Raw genomic sequence first — 13,941 nt, forward strand, 5'->3', positions numbered from 1 at the left:
GTTAGGACGAAACCGTTGATTAACATGGAAAAGATACCTTTTATCACGTGTCGCGGCGTGTTCCAACACTGGCGATTTATATATTATCGTTACAGAATATGCTAATCAAAGACTTGAAGATAGTTAACTCCACATCAGAAACATAAATTCATCAACTAACCATTCAGAAACGTCCTGCTGCTTCTACATGTTGTCACTTCTTCTTGAGTCTCTCCATCTTTGTCTGACTCCGTTTAAACATTAAAGGCAGAACATTTTAGTCCTTGTCTGCGTGAGGTAATCGGAGCTGCTAACACACACAGCTCTTGAAGCTCCGCCCTCTGAGCAGCAGCTCATTTGCATTTAAACAGACACACGAAACAACTCGTTTTTACTGACCCTCAAAAAGGGACAATAATTTTAACATGCTGTAAAAATTATATGTGGGTTATTTTGAGCTAAAACTTCACATACACACTCTGGGGACAACATATACTTATTTTACATATTGTAAAACGGGCCATTATACCACCCCTTTAAAAATGATGTGGATAATCAAGTAAACCTAAGTTGCTTCAGAAAAGTTCATCCTGAAATATCACTATATATATAGTTCTTCTTACGTTTACTTTATAAAATTCTGTAAAGTTTTCACAGCAAAAAGACACGTGACCCACGACCTTGACATTTTTTTACGATTATACTAAAATACCTTTTAATTACTTAAAAGCAATAACTAAATCAGCATATCATCATCTGAAAAATATTGCAAGAATTAGATGCTTTGTTTCCAGTCAAGACTCAGAGAAACTTGTGCATGCTTTCATCACCAGCAGGGTGGATTATTGTAATGGACTCCTCACCGGCCTTCCCAAAAAGACCATAAGACAGTTGCAGTTCATACAGAATGCTGCCGCCAGGATCCTGAGCAGAACCAGAAAATATGAACATATACTAGTCCTCAGGTCTTTACACTGGCTCCCAGTTACATTTAGGATTGATTTTAAAGTATTATTACTGGTATATAAATAATGCAATGGCCTAGGACCTTAACACATTGCAGATATGCTCACTCAATATAAACCCAACAGATCACTCGGATCATTAGGATCACATCAGCTAGAAATACCAAGGGTTCACTCAAAGCTAGGACAGTCCGCTTTTAGCTATTATGCCAGCCGCAGCTGGAACCAGCTTCCAGAAGAGATCAGGTGTGCTCCTACAGTAGCCACATTCAAATCCAGACTCAAAATCTGTTTAGCTGTGCATTTACTGAATGAGCACTGTGCCATCGTACGTCCGACTGTTTGTACTGTATTTTATTTTTTTATTCTAAACTGTTTTAATTAATCTTATTTATTTTGATTATTTACATTTCTTCTATGCAAAGCACTTTGAATTACCATTCGTCCCCTTAGAATTATAAGGTTCTATCTGACATTTTTGTAAAAATTTAGTTATTCACATATTCTTATTCTGTGACCACTTCTTTACATTATGTGATGTTGTTTTTTAAGTTGTGTACATTTTGGAACTTTTTATTTAGAAAATAAAAAGGTTCTTTCTACACAGTCGAATGGAATGCAAAAACTTTAAAGCTCAATATCTCAAAACCAGTCAGAATGCAGATAGAACCTTATAAATCCAAGGTGGCGCATTGTGTATGAAATGTGCTATATAAATAAACTTGCCTTGTCTTAAAAATGATGACTATCAGATTGTGTTCAACAGAGTTAACTGAACTTTAAACAGTGATTTATAATGTTTATAATGTGTTTTTTTTGTTTAACAGCAACAACATCACCATCAACAACATCTCCATCAACATCTGATTCTGCACCAACATCACCATCATCAACATCTCCATCAACAACATCTGCACCAACAACACCTGCACCAACAACATCTGATTCTGCACCAACATCTCCATCAACAACACCTCCATCAACAACAGCTGCACCAACAACATCTCCATCAACAACATCTCCATCAACAACACCTCCATCAACAACACCTCCATCAACAACATCTCCATCAACAACACCTCCATCAACAACACCTCCATCAACAACAGCTGCACCAACAACACCTCCATCAACAACATCTCCATCAACAACACCTCCATCAACAACACCTCCATCAACAACACCTCCATCAACAACACCTCCATCAACAATACCTGCACCAACAACACCTGCATGGATCGACATCTGCACCGGCATCTGCATCAAAGAATTAGAATTTTGCCTCGAAATAAACGAATTTGGCATCTGCATCAAACCATTTACAATCTGCTTCAAAATCTGCTTCAACTTCTGATTCTGCACCATCACCACCATCAACAACATCTCCATAAACATCTACATCAACAACATCTCCATAAACAACACCTGCATCAACAACATCTCCATCAACATCTCCATCAACAACATCTAATTCTCCACCAACATCTCCATCAACAACATCTAATTCTCCACCAACATCTCCATCAACAACATCTAATTCTCCACCAACATCTCCATCAACAACATCTAATTCTCCACCAACATCTCCATCAACAACATCTAATTCTTCACCAACATCTCCATCAACAACATCTGCATCAATACATCAGAGGGCCGGTCTGATCAGCTCAGAGTTTATTTCTGTTGTGTTCTTTGTTTGTCTAGACCACATGGTGTTTGTGTTGTCATGCCATATGCTGTTTTAAGTCGTTTGTCACCCTTTATATCCCCCTCTTGTTTTCTGTTTCTGAAGGTTTGTGATTTGGTTATTTTATGTAATTTTTTCTCTGTTTTTGAGCTCCCCCATTTAGGGTATGCAGGTATTTAGGGTATTTAGGGTTAGTTTAGTTTTACTTTTTGGCGGCCGGATCCCGTACTTCCTGTTTCTCCCTCCCTGCTCCTTTTTGGATCTTGTCTGTCCACCAGCCCCAAAATATACCAGCTACCACCACCAGGTCCCTACTGAAGGATCTAAGGGTTTTCAATAACAACCTGTGCTTTACTTTAAGAATGTTGTATTTTGTTTGTAGGATTGAAAATAATCCAAGACATCTGAAATTAACAAAGACATCTGCTTTACTGTTTTTCACCCCCTCTTTCCCCAATGACCATTTGGAGTCCCTAAAGGCACCGAGGTGCTGATAGTGATCAAGGCCTGTAGGCCTAAGATGTGTGTACTTTGGGGGTATGAAATTTTCACACCTTTAGTACAATGGGGGAAGTTGTAATTATCTGATTGGTCAGTTTTGAATGTCTCACATTTGGGTTTTAGTCACATGGTCACGGAAGGGATAAAAGGAAGATTGAAATGTTTTCTCTGCCCTTTTCAGATCTCCTCTTTGGTGCTCTGGCTCTCTCTCTCTCTCCCTCCTTCTCTCTCTCTCTCTCTCTCTCTCTGGTAACATATTACATATATGCTGGGTACAATTAATGGTATAAGTTTTTATAATCTCATACATCTATTTTGTAACCATTTAAGTGTAACCATAACCATATTTTGTCATTAAACCTTTCTAATTACAAATAATGTGCTAACTAGTTTTGATTTGGTATTGACTTTGAAGTGCTACCTATTGCAATACAATATTGTCACTCTCTATAGCAACGCTCTCCCACATATTAAGCTATTGTAACTGCGCTTATTTCCGTCGTTGGTATAAGTAGCAGTGGGTGGAATAGACAAGAAATGTACAGATTTCTACCATCTTGCTGATAAAGTTCCTTTAGTCATTCGGCAGTCTTGCAGCCTGAACCCCTGCAGGAAATCCACCCTTACAGTTTGATTTATCATTTATTAATACTATTATATTTACATAAATTAATAATAATAAGAAAATTATTAGATTATGTAATTGTATGTATTTATATTTCATTTAACTTATTTTATTCATGTCCCTGCTCTTGCAATGCTTGCTATTGTTGTTTAATCTATTGACTCAGTAAAGCCCTGACATTCGGTTCTATTAATTTAATGAATCATAATGTGATCGTAGCCTATTATTCAGCAAGCTATTTATGTTTATATTAAATATAAATATATATTTATGTTTGAGACATCAACCACTGGTTGATGACCATAATGTTTGTATTAACTGTACGTAACAACTGGTAAAATGTACACCTAGTCATACAAACCATAATGATATTTACACCTAAATATTTTCTTCTCAGACTTTTAACATGTTAACAATTGTCCGTGAGCGAAAGCTCCTCCCATCCGTTGTCTGATTGGCCTTTCGCAAGGATTTCTGGGCAGTTAAAGTGCGTGAAGCCTGCATCCATGCGGGCTTCGCTGAAGACCGCTTCAAGGGTACAAAGGGGGCGCTGCTGAGCACACTTCAGAGCGTTAAAATGATGAATGGGACGGCCAACGGACTCGTAGACTCGGCGAGCACGCGCAATTTAAGTCCACGAGACCGAAAGTCCAAATGAAGTGCGCCATTTGGGACAGGGCCCATATCTGATAAAAGCTCTGAGTGAGGTACGAGCATAGTATATAGACTGGACACAGCGACCCCATAGGTTTCAACAGAGAAAAGTGAAGTCAATTAGAAGCACTCAATTCCTGATGGCTGGGCGAACTGCGCAGGCTCAAACTGAGCTTGACGACGTAGATGTGACGTTCGCAACCTGTCTGACAGCTGTAGGTTATCTAGTAGCTGTGCCGAGAGAAATCTGAATCATTCCCTTCCGAATCTCGCAGAGACAGAGCGCGAGTATTAGCTGTCCATGAGCTAGCAGCAGGAGCAACTTTATCACTCTCTATGGGCTTCTCCTTTGACTTTATCAGAGTTTATGCCTCCACATCCCCCCGATTGCTTGCGAGCTTCTCTGCCTGTCTATACGGTCATTTCTCGACTTGTGCGACAGAGTGGCGTGGTTACGTATGACGCAATCGTTAGCCTATTTGTACAAAAACTGCTTCTATGGGGCCATAACGTAAGATACAAGGTAATGGAGCCTTTTATACATTTCCGTGTTGCTTTAGAAATAAATAATGGACAAATGGAGTCTTTAAACGCCTCAGATGTAAAGTTATTCGCTGTCAAAGTGACGCCAAAATGAATGGGAGTCAATGGAATGCTAACAGCAGGTGGGGGTCCGCTAATCAATAATCAAACGCCCGGGGAAGCTTCAATGTCTTCCGGAACACTGCCCCCCTGAGTACGAGGCGAGCTCATTATCATAAGAACCATTCACCACCATTAAACGGCTCTGGAACCAATCAGGACTAGTCACGTGTATTATGCTATTGTTTGAATTTAAACAAGTACAAACTTGTTTTAAACATCTTTGTAAAATGTATCTATGGTGCATTACAAATAATATGATATTGAAATCCTTGTGGGAATTTCAGTAGTCGCCTACACAACGGATGTAATGGACAACAGCCTTTTAAGTAGCCTTTTACAAGTAGCCTACAAACAAGTAAAAGTGAACATTAATTTTAGGTATGCTTATTGCAATGCTTAATAATAGTAGACAAATGTTTCTAATACATTATAAGTTGGTACATTATAAATGTAAATTTTTTCCCAAAAAAATATTAAAATGATAAATACATAAATAATTAAAATATATTGCACTAGGGCTAGGCAATAAGTGTTTATAAAGTACATATATTTTACACACACTAAAAGTTTAATCATTTTGCTATGTTCTTACACAGAGTACTCATAAAATGTATTTTAAGTAAGAGCAACATAAGCATGGTTTCTTTAAATACACTAAAACTTCACTCAAACTGTTGTTGTGTTTAGCATATTTCTTAAAAAAGCATATAATTATTACCAAAGTAGCCTACCTGTAGTGTACTTTTTAAAAATATATTAAAAGTTGTCACGGATAGTGATGAAGCAGACAGGTGAGTAAAATAAGTTTATTTTGAACAGAAGCACGGAAACCAGCAGATGTAAATAGTGAGTTGAACACAATAAAGATAGATGAATGGAACTTAGCTGATGAATAACAGTATTGTCCTTTACAGATGGAGATCGGAACGAGGCTGATGGTAAACACAGATGAGAGTCACTGAAGATGGCAGAAGGTATTTGGAACGGGATCGGATGACGAGGATGAAACAGGTAGGATCGAGGTAGAGTCTGTTGCTGTTTCTCAATGTCAAGGATACTTCCTTGACAGGACTGTTCCTTCCAAGTCATTTGCTTCAGAGGCTAGGCGAGGCTCCTCTTTAGCATTCAGAGAACACGTAAAAGGAACAGGCAAGTGCACGTCATTGGATCATTACGTCAGTGAAAAGGTCCGCTTTCGGCGCAGAAATGGAAGTGCTACCGATTTGGTTGCTGTAGGCTACAGCAATTGAACTCAAGTGGACATCTGAAAATCTCTGTGAAAAATTAGTTTAAAAAAAAATCTAATCAAATCTTGTTTTTCAAGCAATAAAAACACATGGGGAAAAAAATCCTGACTGAGGTTATCCAAATTCATGCATGAAAGGGTTAAAATGTGTATAAACAATTATTTCCATACTTTTCTCCCACCTTGTACTTGGTTTTTAAATTGTCCCACTTTTTTTAACAAGATAGCAAAGCTGCGCGCATAGAATTGTGGGTGATTTGATACACATATGCATCCTTTCCTGTATATGAGAAATTTTCCGAACGAAGGACTCAGTCCTTGGTTGAAATTCCGAGGATCCTCGACATTGGAACAGTCCTTCAACGGATGTCGATGACGTAGCATCCTCGAAATTCCGTCTTCCGAGAATCCTTCCTTGACAATAGGCTTGTTTGAGATGCGCCTTGCCTCGCCTTAAATGTATGCGAGAGTAGGCGGCTGCAGTGAGGGGAGGAGTGAAATAAGCGCAGGCAAGCCGGACAGTTCTCTCTTCTCGCAGTGGATCTGACGGATCTGACAGCTGTGAGATCAAAGATGGATATCGCGGGATTCACGGAATTCACGCTCGTGCACAGTGTTGTTAATAAACTGGATGTAATTTAAGTTCTGTTGCTTTTATATGAAAATAAATATAATGAACAAGACACCCAAAGCACTTATTCAACCCCACTCCAAATAGGCTACGTGTTTATCAATCAGACGTGTTTTTATATAGACCTATTATAGGCCTATATATATATTTTGTATATAGGCCTATATAAAAATTACATAATCACATAATCCATAGAGATCGCACTGTCAGAGAGTTTGGGAATACTCACACATAATTTATACACATAAAAACACGAAATCAGGGTTTTAAATTCAAACATTTAAAAAAAGAACAATACGGTTGTTTAAACCAATGAGCATTAAAGGTGAACTAAGTAACTTTTTTACCTTAACTGATCAACTTCGGAATCACTGGAATGGTTATATTACTTATTTTGGGTTGAATGGTGGTGGTTTCGCACCCCCCTGGTGCCCGAGAGCGGAAAAACAGCGTTTGCAACTTTGGGCCCGCCGGCCTCTTCGTCTGGAAGTATCGTGTGATCCCAAGTCTCGCGAGGTAAATAATTGCTTTACTGCAAAAAGAAATCTGCTATAATGCTGTCATTATTGCGCTCCCTCACGCTGTTGGAACCCGAATGAAGACGACGTTGCAAAGAGTTTCCCATCTGCTTTGATGTCGTTGATCTACTAAGCCTCTAGTGTCTGAGAATAGCCAGCAAGTTTTTAACAGTTGTTGTCAAATATCTATTCCGAAGCTGTGGGGGGAGCTCTAGAGAGAAACCTCCGAGCAAAACGCGAGGATACAACAAAGAAATCCCGATCTTACTGAGGGCTGCTTTAAGCTGTGTCGTCAGCAAGTCGTTTCCCATCATGCTTTTGATCCGCGCAGTCGGTGGAGAGCAACTGCGCTCAACTGCAGAATCCGACAGGTGTGCCTTGCGCTCGTGAGAGATTTTTGACATACGTCAGCATGACATCAGAGCCAGGCGGAACGCAGTCGGACACATTTCTAACCGGCATGCATCTCGCGGTGATCACCGGTGATCGGTTCTGCGCAGATTTTGCTCATCTCAAACAAGCCTACTGAGAAACAGCTTGTATGTCCATGGAGAGATGAGATCAGAACAGGTGATGAGGTACAGGTGTGGTGATTAGTAATCAGGGGAGAGTGAAAGAGTGGGTGGAGTCTGTAGATCTGGTGGAGCCGTAACACTTATAGTGCACTTTTTAGAAATATGTTAAAAGTATGTGTTATAAATATTTGTTCTATATTCCTATGTTTCTGCATGCTCCCAGACCTGCATATGCAGCATAGGCATTCCTTTATGTTAATGTAATGGTCACATCTGTTATACATTAAGAAGGCCCCTTTTGCTCAAATGGAGAAGCTGGTTCGAGGGTCTCCATTCTTTACATTGGAGGGTCCCGTTCGGATACACATGTATGTGTGGAGCTTTGACAGGAAACTGACCATATTTAGAATGTGTTATATAACTATGCTATATGATGTAATGTATGGTTTTATTGGTGGAGGGGTTTTACTCCCCCTTATACTTCTCATATGGTACGCTATTGTCTGAGATTAGAGAATCTTCTCTCCTCCAGCGCTGGATGAATTGTTTATTCATGCCTGAATAAAGACAGAGACTGGGGCACTTTTGTTGGAGTCAATTCATTTCTAACAATTTGGGGGCTTCGTCCGAGATTTCTCCAGACGGTAAGAATTTTAATTTTTTTTAAAGAGAAGGTTGATTCTTACTGTCTGCTGAGAAAATATTTTTTTTCATAATTATAGTGCCGTGATTTTTTTTGCCATATTTGGTAAATTCAGTTATCCTCGTGTTTTAACTAAACACGGGAAGAACGCAAAAGAGACTTGATCTCCTCTTTTTGGTTACCTCGTAATCAGTACGGGATGGTTATCCTCGCATTTTGAATAAATGTGGGAAGAGCGTGTAGGGAAATTGATCACTTTCCTCCGTTTGGTGAAATCCTTACGTTTGGGCTACGTAAGAAGGAAATAGATTTGGAGCTGAGATTTTTATCTCTCTCGCAAAGCCTATTTCAATGTGAAGTCTCTGTCTTTTGGGCTATGAATGAATAATACTTTTAAATTTTTTTCTCTCTTTCTCTGTCTCTTTATCTCTCTCTCTTTTTGTCCAATGTACTAACACAATTAATATGTACAATCCAGATTTGTTTCTTTGTTTTCTATTTGGTCATTTTTGAAAGTTGTTTTAGTTTAATTGATCTAGAAGAGAAATCTTTGTGTGTTAACAATGGGGAATAAAATTAGTCCACCATTATTCGATGAATCGCCAAAAGATTTTATGATTAGAAATAATCAAGCGTTCTTCACAGAACCATATTTGTCAAATTTAGTGGGTTGGACGGCTGGCAAGTCACAATTGTCTCCGTTCCCCAGTGACGGATCGTTTAAAGATGACGATTTGCGCGCAGCAAAATATATGGTCTGTGGAAATTGGGGAGATCCAAATTGGGATTACGAATATATGAAACATTCTTATAAAATTTGGAAAAACATGAAATCATATTGGAATCGTGGTCCAGCCAAAAATACTGAAAAAAACCTTTCTGCTTCTCCGGCTGCACGGTCTGAGACAGAGCAGAGTGTCTCTTCTTCCGTGCACCCGAAAGAGAAAAAAAAGGCAGAAGAGCCAGTCTCTGTGACTGCACAACTCCCTCCCAAATACGAGAGCATTCAGACTGCTGCAGTTTCCAAACCCGTAAAGAATAAATTGTATCCAGATTTAAAGACTGCGACTGCATTTCCCTTTGTGGAAACATCCGATGGATTTAAAGTCCACGCTCTTAATATCACCGAAGTGATGGCAATTTGCAAAGAATTACCAGACCCCGCCCGATCTCCGCATCACTATGTGTCGGTATTAAAACGTTTAACAGCGTACAGTCAATTGACTGGTCGAGATTACCGCTTCATTCTGACTAAAACTTTGCCTGCCGAAATTACTGAAGAGGAGCTAATTGAAGGAGTGGAATTGTTAAACCCGCTAAATGACGCACCGCCTGCTCGCAATATTGTGATAAGAGACTCAGAACCTATTGATTTGTCTAGACCTTATCGTGAATTGAGATTGGTAGATGATGAAGATGATGAATTTCTCAATGAATGGGCGTGGGCCAGTCCGGGTAAGCTCAAACTTTTTTTCAAACAATTAACTGCATTTTTGCTGAAGTTGTCGTCTGCTAAACAAGACATTTCACATGCAGCTAATACTAAACAAAGAGCTGGCGAGAGTCCAGTTGCTTTCTTTAATCGATTTAAGCGTGCCTGGATCGAAGAGTCTGCCATTCCTGTTGATGATGATAATTGTCTGTTGTTTGTGAACACGTTTCTAAATAACATGCACAATGAAACTGCACAATTGATTCGAATTACAACAACAAACATTTCTTCTATGAATATAGAGGATCTGGGTAGGAGACTCCGGGAACTTTCCTCTGCCGGAGCCTTTGATTCCTCCGGAGGAAAAATTCCAGCAATGCTTCAAGTTAACACCGTTCAAAACCGTCCATTAGCCAATAATAAAAACCCTATAAAGTGCTATTGTTGTGGCCGTTCAGGGCACATCGCCAGGTTCTGCAGGAGCAAAGCTGAGATGCAGCAGCCTAATAGGAACCAGATGTTCAAGCGCTCGGATGGCTACGGGCCAAAAGCCCCCTCCTTGCGCTCTTCAGGCCAGCAGTTTGCAACTGAATGGAGAAAGCAATGACGTTACCCACAGAGCACTGAGCCGGAGTTTTCCTTAATTTCGATGAGTTATCCCAACAGATCAAATGTTTTGCCATTTATTGAATTAAACGTTGATCATAAACCATATGTCTTTTTGATCGATTCAGGTGCTTCTATATCTTCAATCTCATCTGTTAGGTACCCGGGCTCCATCACGGGGAAGAAAATCAACTCTGTGGGAATCGATAACGTCCCCGTGAAATGTGAAATGACACCAACTTTGCCGGTTACTTCTAACGACGTACCGTCATTGTTCAAAATGCATGATTTTGCAATAATACCAAATTCTCCTTTTTGCCTGCTAGGTAGAGATCAGATGCATAAATTGGGTATTACACTTGAATTTGGCGCTGATTCTCTGACTCTTATGTTTCCTGCAGCCTTTTCCATTTTGACTGACACAGGAAGTGCTCTCCTCAACGATCTGCCTGCAACTGTGCTGACACAGGAAATACCTGATGTTAATCCCAAATTGTGGGCGGAACACAAGGATGACGTAGGCCTCATCGATGTACCACCCTACAAGGCCAATTTGACAACGAATAGGCCTGTGTTTCAAAAGCAATATCCGCTTTCAAAGGAAAAAGAGGAGGGAATTAAACCCCTCATTGATCAATTACTGGCTCAAGGCATTCTGGTCCGCACTCATTCACCTTATAACACACCAATTAATCCAATCAGGAAGGCAAATGGTTCTTGGCGTTTAACGCAAGACCTGAGAAAAATTAATGATTTGATAAAACCACTTGCTCCTATTGTGCCAGATGTGCAAACTATTATTAATTCTATCCCTTCGGAACATACATTCTTTTCTGTCATTGATTTAAGCTCCGCCTTTTTCAGTGTTCCTGTTGATCGTGAGACTCAGCCACTGTTTGCATTTTGTTTTCAGAATTGTCAATACATGTGGACGAGACTTCCACAGGGGTTAAAGGACTCGCCGGCTGTTTTCTCTGCTGTTGTGCACGCAACTCTGAAAGATGTCAAGCTACCTCCTGACACCTGCCTCCTCCAGTACGCTGACGATATATTAGTCACTGGTGCCTCGGAGGACATGTGTGCTGCTGCCTCCACAATTGTCTGCAACATTCTAGCTGAGGCTGGTTTCAAGGCATCTAAAGAGAAACTCCAGTGGGTGAAAAGAAAAGTCACCTACTTGGGCCATGAACTGTCACAAGGCAAAGTCTGTCTGTCTGCGGACAGGGTCAAAGCCATTGCTGCCTTCAAGCATCCATCGACACGGAAGCAAATGCAAAGCTTTCTGGGACTGGTCAATTACTGTCGAGTATGGGTGCCTAATTGCTCCATGTATGACAAAATCCTGCGAGAAGCTACGCTGGGTGATAAAGAGGACATTACATGGACAACTGAGATGGATCAAGCATTCAGACATTTGAAATCCTCCCTCTTGAGGCATCCTGCCCTTGGCCTCCCATGCTACACACAAGACTTCCATCTGTACGTGCACGAGGGTGGGGGAACAGCCGCCGCAATCCTGGCCCAAGACCATGGGGGTACATTTCGTCCTATAGCTTATCTATCTAAAACCCTTGATTCTGTGGCTAAGGGACTCCCTGCCTGTTTACGTGCAGTGGCTGCGACAGCGATCATGGTACAGGACGCTGAAAGGGTTGTTTTATCACATCCACTCACAGTACACACTTCTCACCAGGTGGGAGCCATTATGCATAACATTTCAACTCAACACATGACTGCCCAACGCCGCTCAGGCTATGAGGCTATATTGTTAGCTACTGCTAATTTAACGTTGAAAGTAACTTCTGTTATTCATGGCCCTACTGTACATTTGCACAGGTTGCTGACACAGGGTGAATTTCAGAGTGACGACCACGACTGCCTGTCCAGAATCCAAACGTCGACTGCCTGCAGGCCAGATGTGTCTACATCTGTCCTGGAGGAGGGGAGACATTGGTATATCAATGGATCCTGCTTCAAGCCAAATGACAATTTATACTTGTATGGTTACGCTATTGTTGAATTACCTGATCGTGTAATTGAGGCGTATTCTTTGCCATATAAATCAGCACAAGTAGCAGAGTTGATAGCTTTAACGAGAGCTTGTCAATTGGCAAAAGGTCAGTGCATCAATATATACACTGACTCCAAATACGCGTACGGCGTAGTCCATGATTTTGCTAAATTATGGGAGGAAAGAAACTTCAAAACCTCCGATGGAAAACCAATTTCACACCATAATATTGTTTCCGAGCTCATTAGTGCAGCACAGCAACCATCGAAACTTGCTGTCATTAAAGTAGCTGGTCACGCAACCGGTGAATCGAATGAGGCTAGAGGAAACAGATTTGCAGATGAAGTAGCGAAATGGGCCGCAAAAGATGTAATACTTAGTCCGCATGTAAAAGAAGAAAGCACCGAAGTGGCGATGATGAATTCATCACTGATTAATGATTTGGACATTAAAGTACTACAAGCTAATCCTACACAAGCTGATTTGACTCATTGGGCTGCCAATGAAGTAAAACCAGATCAATCTGGTATTTTACGAGATAAACAAGGTAGAATCGCACTACCAGCATCCGCCGTTGTAATGCTGTGCAGACATTATCACGGTGTATCACATGTGTCAAAAGAAAAAGTGATACAAAATTTGAATCAATCATACTGCATAGCAAATGTTCGTAGGAATACTTTGTTGATATTGGATGCTTGTCTGGTGTGCGCACAAACAAACAGGCACAAGGCAACCAGACATGACGCTCTTCCGCATCCTGAACTTCCTTTTCAATACTTGCAGATCGATTTTACACACATGCCACCATGTGGGAATCACAAATACTTGCTCGTGATTATTGATCGATTTACTAAGTGGCCTGAAGCTTTTCCGTGTGGTAAAGAAAACGCACAGACTGTAGTAAAGGTTCTTGCAAAATAAATTATACCGCGATTCGGAATTCCATCCGTTATAGCAAGTGATAATGGAACTCCGTTTGCGTCAAAAGTCACACAATTACTAGCCAAAGAGCTTAATATTAATTGGCACTTCCATATTCCCTACGCTCCTCAGTCATCAGGCAACATAGAGAGAACCCACAAGACGATAAAAGAATGTCTTAAGGCGTGTCTGGATACGGGTCGAAATTGGGTTGATTTGTTGCCAGCCGTATTGACAAAATTGAGGATGGCCCCATCAGCAACCACAAAAATGTCTCCATTTGAAATTCTTATGGGTAGACCTTTCCTGACCCCTTGGGTCAGAGGTCGCGCTGGCAATCTTTCCACAGGTGACACGGA

The 13,941-nt window shown here is 40.5% G+C and overlaps 1 protein-coding gene across 1 annotated transcript in view; it reads left to right on the forward strand.

Annotated features, from left to right (window-relative positions):
* LOC306989054 (uncharacterized protein) overlaps positions 1-3,504 on the forward strand; it is a gene marked incomplete at its 5' end in the record, with an annotated part of 30,666 nt that extends 27,162 nt beyond the window's left edge. Inside the window, one exon of the mRNA XM_079594373.1 lies at positions 1,772-3,504. Within this exon, the coding sequence (XP_079450499.1) occupies positions 1,772-2,298 (527 nt within the window). The 3' untranslated portion in view covers positions 2,299-3,504. The remainder of the gene's footprint in view (positions 1-1,771) is intronic.
* Between the last annotated feature and the right edge of the window lie 10,437 nt (positions 3,505-13,941).

The sequence above is a fragment of the Phoxinus phoxinus genome (genome assembly GCF_949152265.1).
Source record: "Phoxinus phoxinus genome assembly, chromosome: 21".
Classification (NCBI taxonomy): domain Eukaryota; kingdom Metazoa; phylum Chordata; class Actinopteri; order Cypriniformes; family Leuciscidae; genus Phoxinus; species Phoxinus phoxinus.